The 18261-nt window shown below is 36.5% G+C and overlaps 2 protein-coding genes across 2 annotated transcripts in view; both read right to left on the bottom strand.

Annotated features, from left to right (window-relative positions):
- The window catches only part of LOC107705486 (mitogen-activated protein kinase kinase kinase 2-like), a 16785-nt gene extending 6034 nt beyond the window's left edge, over window positions 1–10751 (bottom strand). The window contains exons 1-6 of the mRNA XM_016508797.1: window positions 10662–10751; window positions 10481–10573; window positions 10161–10379; window positions 9630–9778; window positions 9414–9545; window positions 4314–4363 (exon numbers count right to left, since the gene is read on the bottom strand). Coding sequence (XP_016364283.1) covers window positions 4314–4363; window positions 9414–9545; window positions 9630–9778; window positions 10161–10379; window positions 10481–10573; window positions 10662–10707 — 689 coding nt within the window. The 5' untranslated portion in view covers window positions 10708–10751. The remainder of the gene's footprint in view (window positions 1–4313; window positions 4364–9413; window positions 9546–9629; window positions 9779–10160; window positions 10380–10480; window positions 10574–10661) is intronic.
- Window positions 10752–10773: 22 nt separating this feature from the next.
- LOC107705487 (mitogen-activated protein kinase kinase kinase 2-like) lies at window positions 10774–18009 on the bottom strand. The gene is made up of 14 exons (XM_016508798.1): window positions 17974–18009; window positions 17558–17630; window positions 17309–17424; window positions 14962–15002; window positions 13922–14021; window positions 13452–13565; window positions 13254–13350; window positions 12837–12967; window positions 12648–12727; window positions 12031–12098; window positions 11850–11942; window positions 11530–11748; window positions 10999–11147; window positions 10774–10914 (listed from the first exon to the last, which is right to left on the bottom strand). Exons 2-14 carry the CDS (start codon window positions 17559–17561, stop codon window positions 10774–10776), a joined length of 1353 nt encoding a protein of 450 aa, XP_016364284.1. The 5' UTR covers window positions 17562–17630; window positions 17974–18009.
- Window positions 18010–18261: the final 252 nt, after the last annotated feature.

Raw genomic sequence — 18261 nt, forward strand, 5'->3', positions numbered from 1 at the left:
AATATTCACTCATCGTGACAGTAAAATAGGGCATTCTAAGTCAATATACTGCAGTATTTCCTCTCTCAATCAGTAGAAAATATGCTTAACACCCGGTCATGCATGAAAATAAAAATACCGTCATGTACCGTGAAACCGGTATAATTTTGAAAAATACCGTGATATACATTTTTGGTCATACCGCCCAGCACTAAGATTAACTAAGAAATAAATACTAGTACCTAATAATTATTTACTAGCAAAACTAGAAAAGTTTACAGAAACACCTGGAATACACTTTTGTCGAAATGAATAGCTGATATCTAAACCAGTGTTTCCCAACCTTTTTTTAGTCACGGCACCCTTTGGAAATTTTAACAAACTTGTGGCACCCTACAAAATTAATTTTGTCACAATATTTGAATTTCTAACTTCGATATGATAATTTGAAAAGTATAGATATTCGGTACAACAGGGAAGAACTGCAGAATATAATGTCATACAGATATATTTAATATTATTAACATTTTTTGTCCATCAATGGTGGCAATCAGTAGGCTAATTTCTAATGAAGAGACCAATTTATATGACAGACTTTAATGTGGGCTCTTATTCATATGTAAACATTGTGAGATAGCTAGTTATAATGGTAATTAAACAAAGTTTTGATTTTACAGCTGGGTAATTTTGTTGCAGTAGCACGAGATAGCTTGATTTCAAACTTTGAATTGAATAAAAAATGACAAGTAAGCAGTCAGTAATAAAATAAGAACAAATAAAGAAATTAATAATGATAGCACAAATAAAAAATAACGACAAGCCTTCGAATTAAATGAATTGCTTTTTAGTTTTTCAGGTAGGTCTAACACACAATAGGGACTATTAAGAGATTTTTTCTTACCAATTATCCAAATAATGTTTAGTCCTAGAAAGCTATTATTATCAGAACACGCGAGCATAACATAACGGTTAGCAGATCAATGAATGAGAGGGCAGCGTTACCAGAGTTGCCCATATACAAAAAATGTACTTTTATTCTGCAAAAATTCATTAAATTGATTAAAAGTGACAGTAAAGACATTATAATGTTAAAAGATTCAAAATATTTATTTTTCAAACAAATGCTATTCCTTTGAACTTTATTCATCAACGAATCCTGAAAAACCTATATCACAGTTCCCCCCCAAAAAAATATTAAGAAGCACTACTGTTTTCAACATTGATAACAATAAAAAATGTTTCTTAAGCACTACATCAGCATATTAGAATGATTTCTGAAAGATCATGTGACACTAAAGGCTGGAGTAATGATGGTTCAAACTTCGTAGGAATAAATGACATTTTAAAATGCATTCAAATAAATAGTTATTTTAAGTTGTAATAATATTTGACAATATTACAGTTTTTACTCTATTTTTAATCAAATAAATAAACCCTGGGTATCAGAGACTTCTTTCAAAAACATTTTTAAAAACCCTCATCGACCACAAACTTTATATATAGAGCTATTATATATAGAGCTATTTCTAACTGTAAAAATATTTATACATGATGACTATAAGATGTACTACATTTCCAAGACTTTTTCTAGCCTTTTCCCTGATAATTTGAGGCTTTTCATGAGAATCAGCCATTGCTGATAAATGTACTGCAGCATAATCTTGAGATCAATCAATATAGCATCATGAAATGTGAAATAAATATCTTTTATTATTTATTTTCATCATCATTAGCAACACTTTACAAAGTGCCAGCCGTCATAGACAATCTCATGATGTCATCCTGCAAATAGGCCGATCAGTCCTGCCATCAGCAGACCACAGAGCCCCGGTGGGCCTTTATGATGCCAATCATGCTTAGAATTTTGAGTTAAAAAAAAAAAGAGAAAATAAAAATATATATATAAAAAAAATATGCGTACCACTGATATACAGATTTGATATAAACAGGCTTATTGGTCACAAACCAAATTGAATTATAAACATGGCTTTTCTCATACAATAGACAAAGAGGACAAACAACAGATAAACGTTCTGTACCAGCCAGGTGTACGGTCTAAAAAAAAAAAACACGTACATTTCATTTCAGAGTTCTAAACTACTTTTGTTTTTGTCTTGTTTTTTACTTTTCTGTCATCAGTTGTACAAGGCATTAAGTGCGCTGGCAATAATCTCACTCAACCGGAACACAGAAAAGAAGTCTCTTTGAAACAGACAAACACACTCAAGACAATATAACACTCACACGAACAAATACAAAGTGCATGACCCTGGAGTGGCAGCAGTGGCGTGTTTCACTGAATCCAGCCTGTTGGAATTGATGGAGATCTTCTTGTAATTACTTTCATAAATAAACAATGCATTCTGCAGCGATGGAACTCTATTGTTAAACTGGAGAGATATTTCGAAGAAGAAAAATCCAACAATTTATATACAGGCAAATAGTTGAATGATGCCACCTAGTGGTGAAAAAAATCTGACATTACATTCCAGTAGGAAGATTCTCAATTTGCTTTACAACAAACTCCGGCCAGGATACCAGTCATGTTGGTCCAAGTCAGTTTCTTTGGCACCAGTCAGCATTTAGACATTCGGCTCTCATTTTCTAACTCTGAATTGACATAAAACCAGACATCATTTGTCTGTTAATTTCGCTGTATCTTCCACATAAAATTCTAGTGATTGATAGTGACATTTAAGTAGAAGGGTTGCATTATTCTCATTAATTGTCATGTGTAGCTTGAGGCTAATTGTAATTTCTCCATTACCCATATACGATTATATTTTATTATGTATTTTATCAAATCACATAAGTTTGTAAGAAACTTTAATTTTCCAACAACAACAACAAAAAATTATTATAGTAATGCCACATGCTGATCAGAGGGATGTGGGTGGGATGTAATGCCAGAGTAAAGTAAAGCCACAACTTGCACAATAGTGCTCAGATCATCTTTTTTCCTGACAACCCATATACGATTATATTTTATTATGTATTTTATCAAATCACATAAGTTTGTAAGAAACTTTAATTTTCCAACAACAACAACAAAAAATTATTATAGTAATGCCACATGCTGATCAGAGGGATGTGGGTGGGATGTAATGCCAGAGTAAAGTAAAGCCACAACTTGCACAATAGTGCTCAGATCATCTTTTTTCCAGACAAAATCAATATAATGCAATATTTCTATCTGCTGAATGTAAGCTTTTCCATATTTCAAGCATGCCTGCTGCACTGGGGACATCACATGCATGTGCGAGTCGTGAAAATTATGAAAATAAATCTAGGAATTATTTGATTGTTGGATTTTAAATCAGTGAGCGGGGTTGAGGCATCAAAAGTAACTAAGCTGTTTTATGGATGGTAACTAATATTATTACTGAAATCTTATTAGTAATTGGTTACACTACTAGTTACTGCAAAAAGTTATATTATTACAGTAACTAAGTTACTAGTTACTGCCCAACACAGTTTACCACAGACGAGAGCAGACTTTACATCAGTGAGTGACCATGTGACCAACCTAACCAACAAAGCTGGTAACCAGGGCAACCATTTCATCTCATATCGGCATGAACAGAAAACAAGCATTCACACAAGCTCACACGTCGCTTACAAACACACACAGAATGACTGACGAACACTGGCAAAAGTATTAAAATCAGTGTAAAAATCATGGTCTCAATGTGCAAACATTTCAGCATCAAAAGAAAATATTAACAGTACATACATTACAAACATACACTGCCTACTTTTTGTGTAGTATGTCTGTACACCATCTGAACCAGTAATGCTTAAATTAAAATAAATGTGGCTTTAGTTCTACGAACTGGCACTTTAAACCTCTACAGACCAGAACATTTCTTGTTATATTACTGGGTGCGGAGAAATTCCTTCAAATACTGCCACAGAAATCCAGGGTTGGCAACGGCGGGCCAAAATCACATGGCATCATAAAAGAAAGACTTAAAAAAATAATAAAAATAAAAAAAGCTGCAAGGTGCAAGAGCAAACAAAGTTGGCCTGCCCGTGTTTAAATGACTGAAGGGGGCCTCGGATAGAGAACCGCTAATAAAGTAGATCTATTGTGTGAGCAGGTCATGTCCTTCACTCCCAGATATCATGATCCGGAACAGCCGCATGAAATCATTCCTAAGTAACTCTACACAATGGAGGTAGACTTTCGTAGTCACCAACAGAAAACTGTAAACGTTTGCTTGGAGTGTGAAAAATGAGTACCACGTGCAGTCTCATTGCTATAATTACCCTTACTGACAGCAAAAAGCTAGTTCTTTTATGTTATCACAATCTATCTGCCCGGGGTAGTTTACGCTGCTACAGTTGCAGTGTTCACACAGGACGTGTTCTTACACTGAAACAGCTAGACAGATCACATTTGAAAAGAATGTTTATAGATGCGTTCATTAGTTCATTGTTTTAAAATTAACAATGAGAGGCAGGCACATGGGTCAATGGCAAATAACAGCATTAATGATTCTTAAAAATGCACTTTTTATATTCATGTTGGTTTCATGAGTTAAGAGTTTAATTACTCTAAAAATGGTGTAACCAATAACATTCCTTGAATACATGTGAGTGTACATTTTAATCATTATTATATTTAATTATATATATTATTTAATTGTAAAAAATAGAAATACATTTTTCAAGTAAAAAAAGATTTTATTAAATTCATTATTTTTTTTATCACATTTTTATTAATTCAACATCAAATTTTTTGGGGTACTAACACAACATGCCATTTTACAACCTAAATTATCCTGTCATGAAAATAGATATTGTCATAAATTTTCTAATATTTTAAGAGAGGAGGGGATAAATGGTGTAACCAATAACATTCCTTGAATACATGTGAGTGTATGTTTTAATCATTATTATATTTAATTATAGATATTATTTAATTGTAAAAAATAGAAATACATTTTTCAAGTAAAAAAAGATTTTATTAAATTCATTATTTTTTTGATCACATTTTTATTAATTCAACATCAAATTTTTTGGGGTACTAACACAACATGCCATTTTACAACCTAAATTATCCTGTCATGAAAATAGATATTGTCATAAATTTTCTAATATTTTAAGAGCGGAGGATATAATATAATTTCCTGATTTAGGTTTTCTTTTCTTGTATCTTTCAGCATGTTGCTTTTAGCACAGCTTTGATTTAGCAAACAACCGTGAAGAAGTTTTAAAATATTTTTTTTTTAATAAAAAAGCATAAAGAATAAACCTTTACTTAAGGTTTTCTTTAAAAAAAAAATTTCTTTTAATGCAGTTTTTTCTTCATTATATCAGGACAGTTGTATCACCCTAACAAATTTGATATTACGCTAAAAAAAATCTAAATTTATTTTAATTCAGATATTAATACATGTATTTTAATTTTAAAAAGTATGTCATTAATGTCAACGTAATGTTATTGACCCACATGTGTAAAATAAACCAACAATTTACAGATTGCACAGACAGAATATAAGAACGTGTCCTGTGTGAACGGACCATAAGTATGAAGCTTATTCTTATTCTCAGGTCACTATAAGCAAGCAATATGAAATCACTGCTTAAATTTTAATTGTGTTTCCATTCTATTATTAAATTAACATACGCGTATGCTAACTCACTAGTACTATACTCTCAATATTTATTTTTTAGGGGGAAAATAAATAGCTTTCTAATTAAAAAACGGCAGATTGTGACACAAGGAATAAAGAAAACAAACCTAATGGATTAAGGAAGGAGCAAGGGTAACCCCAAAAGGTACGTAAGCATGACATCTGAAGGCAGGCACTTCAGCACAATGTGGAGGAAAGATCTCTGAATGAGTATTGAACAATAACATGACCACTCACTAAAATATTCAGGAGCGCTCACTAGCAGGGAGTGTGTAACCAAGTGCTGACAGAGTGTGAACAGGTGAAACGTCCTGTCCCAAGGCATCGTGGGATAGCGAGGTTAATTTATAGGCAAACCGTTAAGTACTATCAAGTGCTGCGTATTGTTACGATTTGTGAAATTCTACATATTCTGAAACCTACGGATATACATTAGAGTGAGAACTTCTGACGAGAACAATTGGAACATTAGACGTCTGGTATGGAAAACATCAGCAGAAAGGATCCAGGTTGTGTAGTCTTCACTAGAAGTGCACTTACAGTGTCAACTTTCATACTGAGAGCAATCCATTTCTATATTCAAAACGCTCTATGTTCTTGAGATTTATACTGGAATCAGAGCGATTCTTACTGTAAAATGTCCAGGCACTAAACCCTGGCTGTGTGGTCCGGGTTTTTTTTTGGCTTTGGTGAGTGAGTGTGTATTCAACCTGCCTACCTGATCAGATTGAAGTGTACGGCACTGTGTTAAGAGAATGCACAGGTGAACCTGACCCGAGATCAGTTTGCCAGCAAAGGGACCAAAGGGGGAAAAGGCAGAGGCTGCTTATGCCGATCTAGAAACAGTATGAAGAGCCGAACTGTCCTAAATAATTCCTGTACAGACCAAAGTCAGAACGACTTGTGAGTAGCTGTGCATTAAACTTATAAAATTCTAGAAAAATGATCGGACACTTAAAACAGAGCAGAATACAAAAAAAAAAAGAGGAAGGAGACGGTGTAAAAAGGCACACAGTAAAAACAGAAACAAAGCAGAAACTGGTACAAGATCCTGACGAATTCTAGAGCTAGACAGAGCGAATACACTCCAGTGTGTGGTTGCAATCAGAAGGTGAGAGAGAGCAAACGTAAATGTTTGTACAGCATAGTGAGTAAATATTCTACAGTAAGATTTTTGATCAGAGTCCATGTACCTGTGTGTATGTTCTAAGAGGACTGTGCAAGAAAATGAGAACTTTAAGAAGCCATGACAGCCGGGCTGAGGAGTCCCTTGAATCCGGTCATCTATTCGGTTTTGTTTCCTTTTACCCTTTAGCAGCGTATTGGTGTACCTGCCTTGCTCTGGGGTTGACATTCCAAGATCTTCCTGCATTAACCCAGTGCATCCAGAACCCAATCAGACTCCCCAGATCAAAACATTACAAATGAATAAAAGAAAGCCTTTAAAAGACAACATCCTCTAGTTTTTTGGGGGGTACCGATATTCGTTAGTCTTTAGGGGTACTTACCCGAGTGAAATCAAGGTGCAATGTTTTCATACGGAATCAAGCTGCTCCAAATCACCCTCTTGCCCCAGCAGAGGTGTGAGATTAGGCCACTGCCCTCTTCGCTATGCGCTCCAGTCAGGGTAGGGGCTCGTAGGCCTGCTGGGAGGAGTCTCAAAAGGGAGTGGTCCTACAGACACTTATGGAAGTCTCTGAGTGGTCAGAGATGGAAGGGGGAGTGGCTAGTGGACAAAAGTGTGCCGTAATAGGTCCTCAGCAGAGGGACGCTGTTTAGTCTGCACAAAAATCCGTTTAAGGAAATCGCGGCAGTGGTCCGACACGTGAGGCGGCAGAGTGGGGTTGGTGGGCTGTGTGGCGATTTTAAAAATGGCTGCCATTGCTTCGTACTCCGCCCAGGGCGGCCGCTGAGTCAACATCTCCACCACGGTACAGCCGATGCTCCTGGAATCAGGGTGGTATTACCATCATTGTTAATGTGATTGTGAGACACAAAAACATATACATATCTTTTCTAATAGTGTTCTTTCAATGTGCTAGAAACAGGACAGAGTCTTTTACGCTGACCCCGGGCCATCAGACGTCCTTATTGTCGAGGCCCACAAGTATCACAATTTCAGCTTAAAAGGTTTAAATTCGTACAAGTTAAAATAAAACGTTTGAAAAATAATAAATTATTTTTAAAAGTTTATCTGGGCGAAAACGACATTTTTACCTCAGACCTCACATGCGTTTTCTTCGTGTCAGTTGCGGCGAGTTCAAAAATGACCATGCGACTTGTGCCAGTGCAAACCGTCTTTTGGCGTTAAAATATTACAAAAATTATTACGATTATTTTGGTCAATATTTGGTCAATATTGTAATCCCGATTATTTAAAACGATTATTAGTGGGCCATATGACCAAAACTTTATATGAAAGATTTATTTAAAGATAGTGATATATATCAAATATATATTTTCTGTAAATAAGGTTGCTATGACATCTACATTTTAGAGACCAGTGAAATTTAACAATTCTCAATACCACAGCAGAGTACTAAGGTAACTAATATTAGTAAAAAAAAAATCCTCAAATTATTGACAATAATTAAACTGTAATAACAAAAGCAAAGGAATACAATAGAAAAAAGATAAAAATGAAACAAACAGTGCTTCAAGTCTAAAGTATTCAGTTAACAGCCTACTACATAAATTGAATAATCGAATGTAAAATAAAACCGCATAGTCTTCACTGTAAGAATTAAACTTCCTTTGTTTCTTATTAAAGCTACAAAAGTCCTTCAGTCAAGAGCAGTGAGTGATTTTCTCTTTGTCTTTTGTTGTTTGATTAATATTAAGCACAAAGAAATTTAACAATTCTCAATACCACAGCAGAGTACTAAGGTAACTAATATTAGTAAAAAAAAAATCCTCAAATTATTGACAATAATTAAACTGTAATAACAAAAGCAAAGGAATACAATAGAAAAAAGATAAAAATGAAACAAACAGTGCTTCAAGTCTAAAGTATTCAGTTAACAGCCTACTACATAAATTGAATAATCGAATGTAAAATAAAACCGCATAGTCTTCACTGTAAGAATTAAACTTCCTTTGTTTCTTATTAAAGCTACCTACAAAAGTCCGTCAAGAGCAGTGAGTGATTTTCTCTTTGTCTTTTGTTGTTTGATTAATATTAAGCACAAAGTCAGCAGCAGGAATATAGCCTACTGTCACTTTAAGAGCCGCACGGATGCAATTTACTGTTACACATGTATTTTCATTCTCAACTGTTTACATTCACTTATTACATAACCAACAAGAGTTTACGTGAATAATCACCAAACGCCGCATTTTGACACATTTTTGCGTATATTTGACTGTTTAGGCGCACACCTTAAGCTAAAAGTTGACTTTACATGTCCTTGTTCTGTTCGGTCTCTGAGCGCATGCACAGAAATCCTCCTGAGGAACAGTGCAAGTTCTCTTTCGCGCTTTTAAAAACATAAATAAATCTAATCAACTTTAATAAATCAAGCACGTCCCATTTTGCAAAAGTCACGATACATTTTTACTGATTTGCACATGAAATCGGGCTTTAACTGAGGATGCAAGTGCACCACTGGAAAGGGAACACAATGGGGCGCAATATTCGTTTTACCCCGATTATAATATTTTGATAATCGTTGGAGGCCGAAATCGAAATCAAAACTCTATTTCGATTAATTGCACAGCTCTCCAACACTGTAAAACCTTTAGAAAACAAAGTTAGCATACAAGAACGTGTGTTCAAGTGAATTAACACATACTTACCCCAGGCATGTACTCCATAAAGATAGAAAGAGTTCTTTCATGCGTGTCCCGCAAGCAGCCGTAGTACTGAACAATGCGCTCATGGAATAGATTTTTCAGCAGTTGAATCTCACACTCCAGAGCACTCACCTCCTGAACACACATACAAACCACAATAAGTGCAAAGGTTTACTAGACACCACATTAACCTTACAAAGCCTGAAAAACACTGTTCACCTTGCTGGTTTCTGGGCTATCCGGATCAAACTGCACCTGTTTAACAGCCAGTTCTCTGCCAGTGTCTGCATCGTAGCATAGAAACACTCGCCCGAACGCTCCTTGCCCCAAAAGCTTCCCTAGACGCCAGTTTGTGGGAGCCCGAGGGGCTATACACAAAGAAAAGAGACGATTTCCCCTCTGCTTTTTGACCAATTAATTTAAATACATTTTCTAGTCCTTCATGTTTTGCTAGATTTATAATCTATTAAAGATTTCTATTTATAACATTTCTATTTTAATGGGTTTTAAAATGTAATTTATTCCTGTGATGACAAAGCTGAATTTTTCAGCAGACTTCCAGTCTTCAATGTCACATGATTCTTCAGAAATCAGTCTAATATGCTGATTTGGTGCTCAATTAACATTTCTTATTATCCCAGTTTAAAAAAAACAGTTATGCTGCTTGATTTTTTATTTAGTTAGTAAGCTTAAAAGAACAACAGACTGGAACAACAGAAGATGTTCTCCACTAAACCTAAATCCACTCACAGCGGCTTGGAGGGCTGATGTCCATGACTGAGAGAGTGGGGTTAGAGCTGGGCTCTATGTCGCTGCCACGGCGTCTGCGCCCCGGTTCCTCTAGCTCAGGAGTGAAGATGCTGCTTCCACTGCTAGTGCTGGGGCTCTGCTGCTCAGTTGGACTGAAACTTACTGGAGAACGAAATCCATGAGCTTGTGTCCGCCGCGCCCTGGGAAAGGTCTTTCGTCCTGAGTGGAGAAAGATGTTCCAATTTAAGAATAGCGTGATTTTGCTTTTTGGAAAAATTAACAAAGCTTCTGTTTATGGCCATGGTCCAACATAACCTCACCATCGCTGTAGTCGTGCAGACCAAACGAGATGGGATATCGCCTAGGATAGGTTCCTCCCTTCGCTGTTTTTTCAAACACTGGTATGTCATACTCTGTGAAACATGGTAGAAACAATCAAGATAGACTTAGGAATGTTAGTATTCATGTGACATCAAAGCAGAAAGATCAGCAACAGCTTACCAGGGAACTCTTGATGGTTATCAGGGTAGCTCAGGGCTCGAGGCATACGGGATTTGGGATAGGTATCACTGTAAGAGATCCATGAGAAAAAAAAAAAAAACACTTTTTTTTTTTAACTTACCCCAGGCATGTACTCCATAAAGATAGAAAGAGTTCTTTCATGCGTGTCCCGCAAGCAGCCGTAGTACTGAACAATGCGCTCATGGAATAGATTTTTCAGCAGTTGAATCTCACACTCCAGAGCACTCACCTCCTGAACACACATACAAACCACAATAAGTGCAAAGGTTTACTAGACACCACATTAACCTTACAAAGCCTGAAAAACACTGTTCACCTTGCTGGTTTCTGGGCTATCCGGATCAAACTGCACCTGTTTAACAGCCAGTTCTCTGCCAGTGTCTGCATCGTAGCATAGAAACACTCGCCCGAACGCTCCTTGCCCCAAAAGCTTCCCTAGACGCCAGTTTGTGGGAGCCCGAGGGGCTATACACAAAGAAAAGAGACGATTTCCCCTCTGCTTTTTGACCAATTAATTTAAATACATTTTCTAGTCCTTCATGTTTTGCTAGATTTATAATCTATTAAAGATTTCTATTTATAACATTTCTATTTTAATGGGTTTTAAAATGTAATTTATTCCTGTGATGACAAAGCTGAATTTTTCAGCAGACTTCCAGTCTTCAATGTCACATGATTCTTCAGAAATCAGTCTAATATGCTGATTTGGTGCTCAATTAACATTTCTTATTATCCCAGTTTAAAAAAAACAGTTATGCTGCTTGATTTTTTATTTAGTTAGTAAGCTTAAAAGAACAACAGACTGGAACAACAGAAGATGTTCTCCACTAAACCTAAATCCACTCACAGCGGCTTGGAGGGCTGATGTCCATGACTGAGAGAGTGGGGTTAGAGCTGGGCTCTATGTCGCTGCCACGGCGTCTGCGCCCCGGTTCCTCTAGCTCAGGAGTGAAGATGCTGCTTCCACTGCTAGTGCTGGGGCTCTGCTGCTCAGTTGGACTGAAACTTACTGGAGAACGAAATCCATGAGCTTGTGTCCGCCGCGCCCTGGGAAAGGTCTTTCGTCCTGAGTGGAGAAAGATGTTCCAATTTAAGAATAGCGTGATTTTGCTTTTTGGAAAAATTAACAAAGCTTCTGTTTATGGCCATGGTCCAACATAACCTCACCATCGCTGTAGTCGTGCAGACCAAACGAGATGGGATATCGCCTAGGATAGGTTCCTCCCTTCGCTGTTTTTTCAAACACTGGTATGTCATACTCTGTGAAACATGGTAGAAACAATCAAGATAGACTTAGGAATGTTAGTATTCATGTGACATCAAAGCAGAAAGATCAGCAACAGCTTACCAGGGAACTCTTGATGGTTATCAGGGTAGCTCAGGGCTCGAGGCATACGGGATTTGGGATAGGTATCACTGTAAGAGATCCATGAGAAAAAAAAACAAAACACTTTTTTTTTTTAACTGCAAGCATGAACTGTACATTACTGTTCAAAATTTTAGGGTCAGTCAGATTTTAGAAGTCTCTCATGCTCACCAAGGCAGCATTCATTTGATCAAAACAAAAAAAACAAAAACAGCAAATATTATTTGATATATTTAATTTATTGAATATTTACTATTTAATACTACTAATATGGTGAAATAATTACAAATTCAAATAATGCTTTTTCTATTTTAATACATTTTAAAATGCAATTTATTCCTGTGATGCAAAGCTCAATTTTCAGCAGCCATTACTGTAGTCTTCAGTATTACATGATCCTTAGAAATCATTCTAATATGCTGATTTGTTGCTCAAGAAACATGTCTTCTTATTATTAATGTTGAAAACAGTTGTGCTGCTTAATACCTTTCCTGACATACTAAAGGAATGCTGTGAATATAAGTTCAGTCTCTGGGCAAGACACTGTCTTCTATAATAGTTTGATTGTGGCTGCATGTGTGTGTGGGTTAGTTGTTCACCTGTCAAGTGGACTGTCCAATGAAGGACAGCTGCCTGATGCTGAATTCTCAGGACTGCTCATAGACAAAGGGTCCAGCATCTATAGAGAGAAAGACAGGAAAAGATAAATGAGCCATCAGGACACAGGCTGATTATGCTACAGATTAGTACACCCACATCAGCTCAACCAGATGTGTTAGACTATGTACCTGGTCCATGCTCTCTGGTATGAATTCGCCCTCACTGTTGATGCTTGTGAAAGAGCCGTTTCTGGCCACCTGCTGCAGAGCATCAGGAATATAGCCTGGAGGAGGAGAGCTACGATCGGTTGACTGAGAACCTGGAGAAGCAGCAAGAGAGCAATAAACACCTTACGCACTTTTATAATCTGAATAGAATGGAGTCAGGTAGATCAAGATGTGGGATTGAAAAGTAAAAATGATTTGTCACATCGACCCAAATGGAAAGTCATTTCAGAAGAAGAGTAAGTCACTATATTTTGCTAAAACATTATGAAGATATTTTTTCTTTCAAAGAATGTGCATTAAGAAAGCAAATGGGGTCAATTTCGATTTAATGTTGAGTTATGTCAAGGACACAATTCAAAAACACTGAATGCAACCCACCTATGAGTGCCAGCATGTTCTTTTTATCTGCAACACTAAAGTCTGTGTTGTCCAAGTTCTCATGTGCTGGCAACAGGTCCTTACTGGAGACAGAGTTCTGAAAGCACAAGAACATTTGAAACCTTTTAGCTTTTAGATTAGGTCACAGGTCTCAGACTAGAACTTTTTCTCTGAACGTGGCTTATAATGCCCACTGACTTGAGTACAGGAGGGGAGCACCAGCAGGATTTTTAGGCTCTTCATATGCACCGAGCGATCCAGCAGCTCCACAGCTTTATCCAGATCATCCTGAGTACTCAACGGAATCACAAGCTACAGGAGAGAAGGAAAACAAAGAAAACAGGCATATATGAAGACATTCAAATAAATATATCAGAAATTTAACAAAGCTGTAGCATCTTTTACCTCATTATTGGTGTAATGCAGGTCCATGCTCTGCCCAAACGCTACTTTAGCTTTGGCGCTCAGATCTTCCAGACTGACAGGTCGAGGGAACTGCAGGATCCTTAAGTAACATATAATAAATCATAAACCAATCCAGATCATCCTGAGTACTCAACGGAATCACAAGCTACAGGACAGAGAGAAGGAAAACAAAGAAAACAGGCATATATGAAGACATTCAAATAAATATATCAGAAATTTGACAAAGCTGTAGCATCTTTTACCTCATTATTGGTGTAATGCAGGTCCATGCTCTGCCCAAACGCTACTTTAGCTTTGGCGCTCAGATCTTCCAGACTGACAGGTCGAGGGAACTGCAGGATCCTTAAGTAACATATAATAAATCATAAACCACACCATCATCTGCTACTTTGACAGAATCAAGCAAATGGTTCCTCCTAATGCATTCTCTAATTATAATAATTACAAAATTAGGTTTGTATTAAAGCTTTCTAAGCTATAGTGAACGCAAGTGTTGGGGAAAGTTACTTTTCAAAAGTAATGCATTATGATATTGCACTACTCCATAACAAAGTAACTAATTGCATTACTTAGTTACTTTTTATGGAAAGTAATGCATTATGTTACTTTTGTGTTACTTTTTATCACCTGGGGCGGGCTTGCTCATTTATTTTTTAATAACAAAAAAACCCAAAGTTATATTTTTGCCAACTTTAAAGGCATTTTTAAACCAGTAGTGAAACTAATAAGCTTCAGGCTGAAGGAAGTACCTCTGCACCTCATTCCCAATTTCTCTCAACCTCTTGACAGGAGAGGTGTCAGTGAATAAAAGGGAACTTGCATTACTTAATTGAAAAAGTAACTTCGATATTTAATTGTAAATTTAAAAGTAATGCGTTACTTTACTAGTTAACAAATAATAAATAAAAATCATTCATTCATATTCCGACGTGAAGTCTATTCTAGCAGTGTTAGATTAAGTCTTTGCATACACACACACACACAAATACATGAAGACACACCCAGAAGCACACAAACACATGACTACCCCAAAACTACATCACTAATTAACTAACGCTAACTAAAGGAGCCCCTTAGTTAATTTGGCTTAGAACAAAACATTTTATGTAAAGTGATCCTAAAGGACTGGGAATAAAAATGCAGGTTTGGACCAGCTAACACAACATCCATTACACAGCATCTACAGGGCTCTGTCAGACAGGTTTAATTAAGAGAAACCTCTAGAGGGAAGTGCTAAAAATAGGAAGTGATGTGGAGCAGAAGCAGGAATTGTGGTCACTACCTCTTCTCTCCTCGGTACTCAAACTTCACCCTTACATCATTCTGTGGACAAGAAAACACAGTTTTACCCATCTATCAATGCACACCGTTTCTTATTCACAACAGTATGAAACAGCACTGGGCAACACAGACATATTCAATATAAATTTATATTCACAATTATATTTGTGTGCAATAGAAAATAAGCAACAATGTGAATATTGCAATGATTTTAGTGCACTTTTTAATTTGCCTGTGACTGTGTTGATAGATTAGTTTCACAATCCATCCTCGTCTCACAGCTGTTAGTACAGAGTGCCTCTTTTTGAAAAATTCTGTAAAAATTAAAGGGGTAGTTCACCCCAGTAAAATTACCCCATGATTTACTCACCCTCATACGGAGCCCCTAAAGGGACCTTTGCAAAAAAAATAAAAAATACACAGACTATCGTGTGCGCACAAAAAATGTTTCGCGAGCTCACGCGTTACAGTTTCCGGTTGCATCACTCTCTGCCGTCTTACAATGAAGAAAACAAAAGCATGGAATATGTAATATGGCGTTATTTTACTGACAAATGTCGAGAGTGCACTGTTGTAGCGCGAAAGTACATTAATATGATGTGCCAGTGCGAATCTCTCCTCTCGCTCAAAGTGTGCGTGCTCAAACTGCGTCCTGTGCGCTCGCAAATCTCTCCTTTGCGCTAGAAATTAATTATTTTCGCACCTGGACTAAACGTTGTCAAAGGTTATCAACCAATCAGACTTCCACGACTGTCCGATGAAAATGCTACGTGAAATCTAACTGGCTGAGAGGGAACTGCACCTGGAATTCTTTTGACAATCATAGATGGATCTACAATTTCTTTACAATTTAATAATATTTAGCTATATTAATCAAAAGTATATTAGAAATGGCTAAGAATGGGGTGCTTGGGTGATTTGTACAAAGTAGCCTAATGCGCTGTCCAGTCGGTGGCGCTAGCAAACATGTCCTCCCTGCGCTGTCAAGACGGTCGCGCAGCTCGGTCCATTGAGCCGCGCCTTTGACAGGTCTGCGCGGCACGAACTCTGTAACATCACGCTGTTTCGTCCCGCTTTCGGTGTGTTTGGCTTCCCATAGTTTCTCGTGAGCACGCGATAGTCTGTGTATTTTTTATTTTTGCTTAGGTCCCTTCAGGGGCTCCGTACCCTCAAGCCATCCTGGGTGTATATTACTTTCTTCTTTCAGATGAATATAATCGGAGTTTATTTTATTTTATCTTCCCAGCTTAATAATGGCAATGTCATTATAAGGCTGGGAAGAGCCAGGACATGTTTTAATATAACTCCAATTGTATTCGTCATATATATATATATATATATATATACACCTAGGATGGCTTGAGGGCGAGTAAATCAGGGGGTAATTTTTCATTTTTGGGTGGACTATCCTTTTAAAGTTGATCATTTCCAGTAATGAGTTCAAATTTTCTATTTCAAGAAATGTATTCAATGAATGCATTATCACTGATGATCACTGAAGTCTCTGTGGTACTTTTCCTTTATTAAAATGCTTTTGTAAAATACATTTAGATAAACTGCTTTTTATTACTATATATTTATTAATACATCTATATAAATTTATAAATATATAATGATTAAAACAAAGAAAATGTGGTTACTTTCACCAGATTGTTTCAGTATTTTCATCTTACATTACACATTTTGGATCTTCTTACGCTGTTCAACACAGGCTGTTTGATTTAAATGAAAGGTTCCTCAGACTAAAAATTAGTACATAAATACTTTTTTAAAAATATGCAAAAAAAAATTTCAATGTTTAAAAAAAACATTTTTAACTACATAACCCTCTAGTATGAAGGCATGTGTACAGCTAAATGATGTCATCACCCTTATTTAACTTTGGTCACATTTACAGTATCCACCTTATTTTTCAACGTGGAAGTAAGCCGTTTTCTGTGAATGTGCGAGACTTCCGGTTCATTAGCCACTGTAGGGAAATAATGAGAAGAATAACAAAGTGCAGAAAACGGTAAAACTTTTTTTCCACCACAAACCAGTGTGTTTATAATTAAGATAATACATTAAAATGATATGGTAAGACACACCAGTTTGCAATATCAAGCAGCAAATCAAGCTGTTTTGTACAAAAATAGCTGGAAGCGTATGACACCGGAAGCCAGACACATTACATTTACAAATGACCGCGCCCACTCTTATGGGAAAAATTAGGTAGATATAAGTGACATAAGTGGTAAATGCTGTAGTATAACTTAGTGTTTTATTCTACACTGAGATAACAGTTTTGTTCTTAAAATTTAAAAAAAGTAGCTGGTGCTGATGTGAATAACAAAAGAGTCAAAGCAGACCTGGTTCTTGGGAGAGGAGGCCTTGGGTTTGCCCAGGTCAGACAGACCAGATGGTCGACTGGATCGATGCAGCACCACCAGGTCTTGCATGATGGAATTCAGGGCCTCCTGCTCATCTACAAGGTATTTTTATTACAAATTCTCATAATTATGGATTCTCAATATAAACACACATTTGCATCCTTTGTACTTCTAATACATGAAAATTATTTCAGTATTTTGACAATTTTTTAAAAACTGAGCACATACCCATTTTCAGAAATCACCGGTTCACCCAGGAGTAAAGGAAAGAGGATTCTCCCATGAAATGGGATCCTTTCTCCTGCACATGAAAAAAAAATTTTTATTACATAAATAATAGCATTATTTATTAATAAGATTAACGTGAAATATTTGTGCTAAGTGACAATAAACCATTCAAAATCTATAAAGACTACAGTGAAATCACTGCCACTAAATTGTTCTCTGTTACCACAGAACAGCAAAAAGTTAATCTTTATACAGCAGCACATTAGAAAGCAATGCTGTTGGATATGAAATTACAATAAGAGAACTTTTTGTTTGCAATTACTCAGAATTATCACATCACACTAGAATCATAGTCTCGACTCTCGTTATAGGAATAGTTCACCCAAAAATGAAAATTTGCTGAACAATTTACTCACCCTCAGGCCATCCAAGATGTAGATGAGTTTGTTTCTTTATCGGAACAGATTTGGAGAAATGTAGCATTACATCACTTGTTCATCAATGGATCCTCTGCAGTTAAAGGGTGCAGTCAGTATGAGAGTCCAAACAGCTGATAAAAACATCACAATAATCCACAAGCAATCCACACCACTCCAGTCCATCAATTAACATCTTGTGAAGTGAAAAGCTGTGTGTTTGTATGTAATAAATCCATCATTAAGGTGTTTTAACTTTAAAGCATTGCTTCTGGCCAAAATATAATT

Source organism: Sinocyclocheilus rhinocerous, unplaced genomic scaffold (genome assembly GCF_001515625.1).
Source record: "Sinocyclocheilus rhinocerous isolate Xijiao unplaced genomic scaffold, SAMN03320098_v1.1 scaffold504, whole genome shotgun sequence".
In the NCBI taxonomy this organism is placed as follows: domain Eukaryota; kingdom Metazoa; phylum Chordata; class Actinopteri; order Cypriniformes; family Cyprinidae; genus Sinocyclocheilus; species Sinocyclocheilus rhinocerous.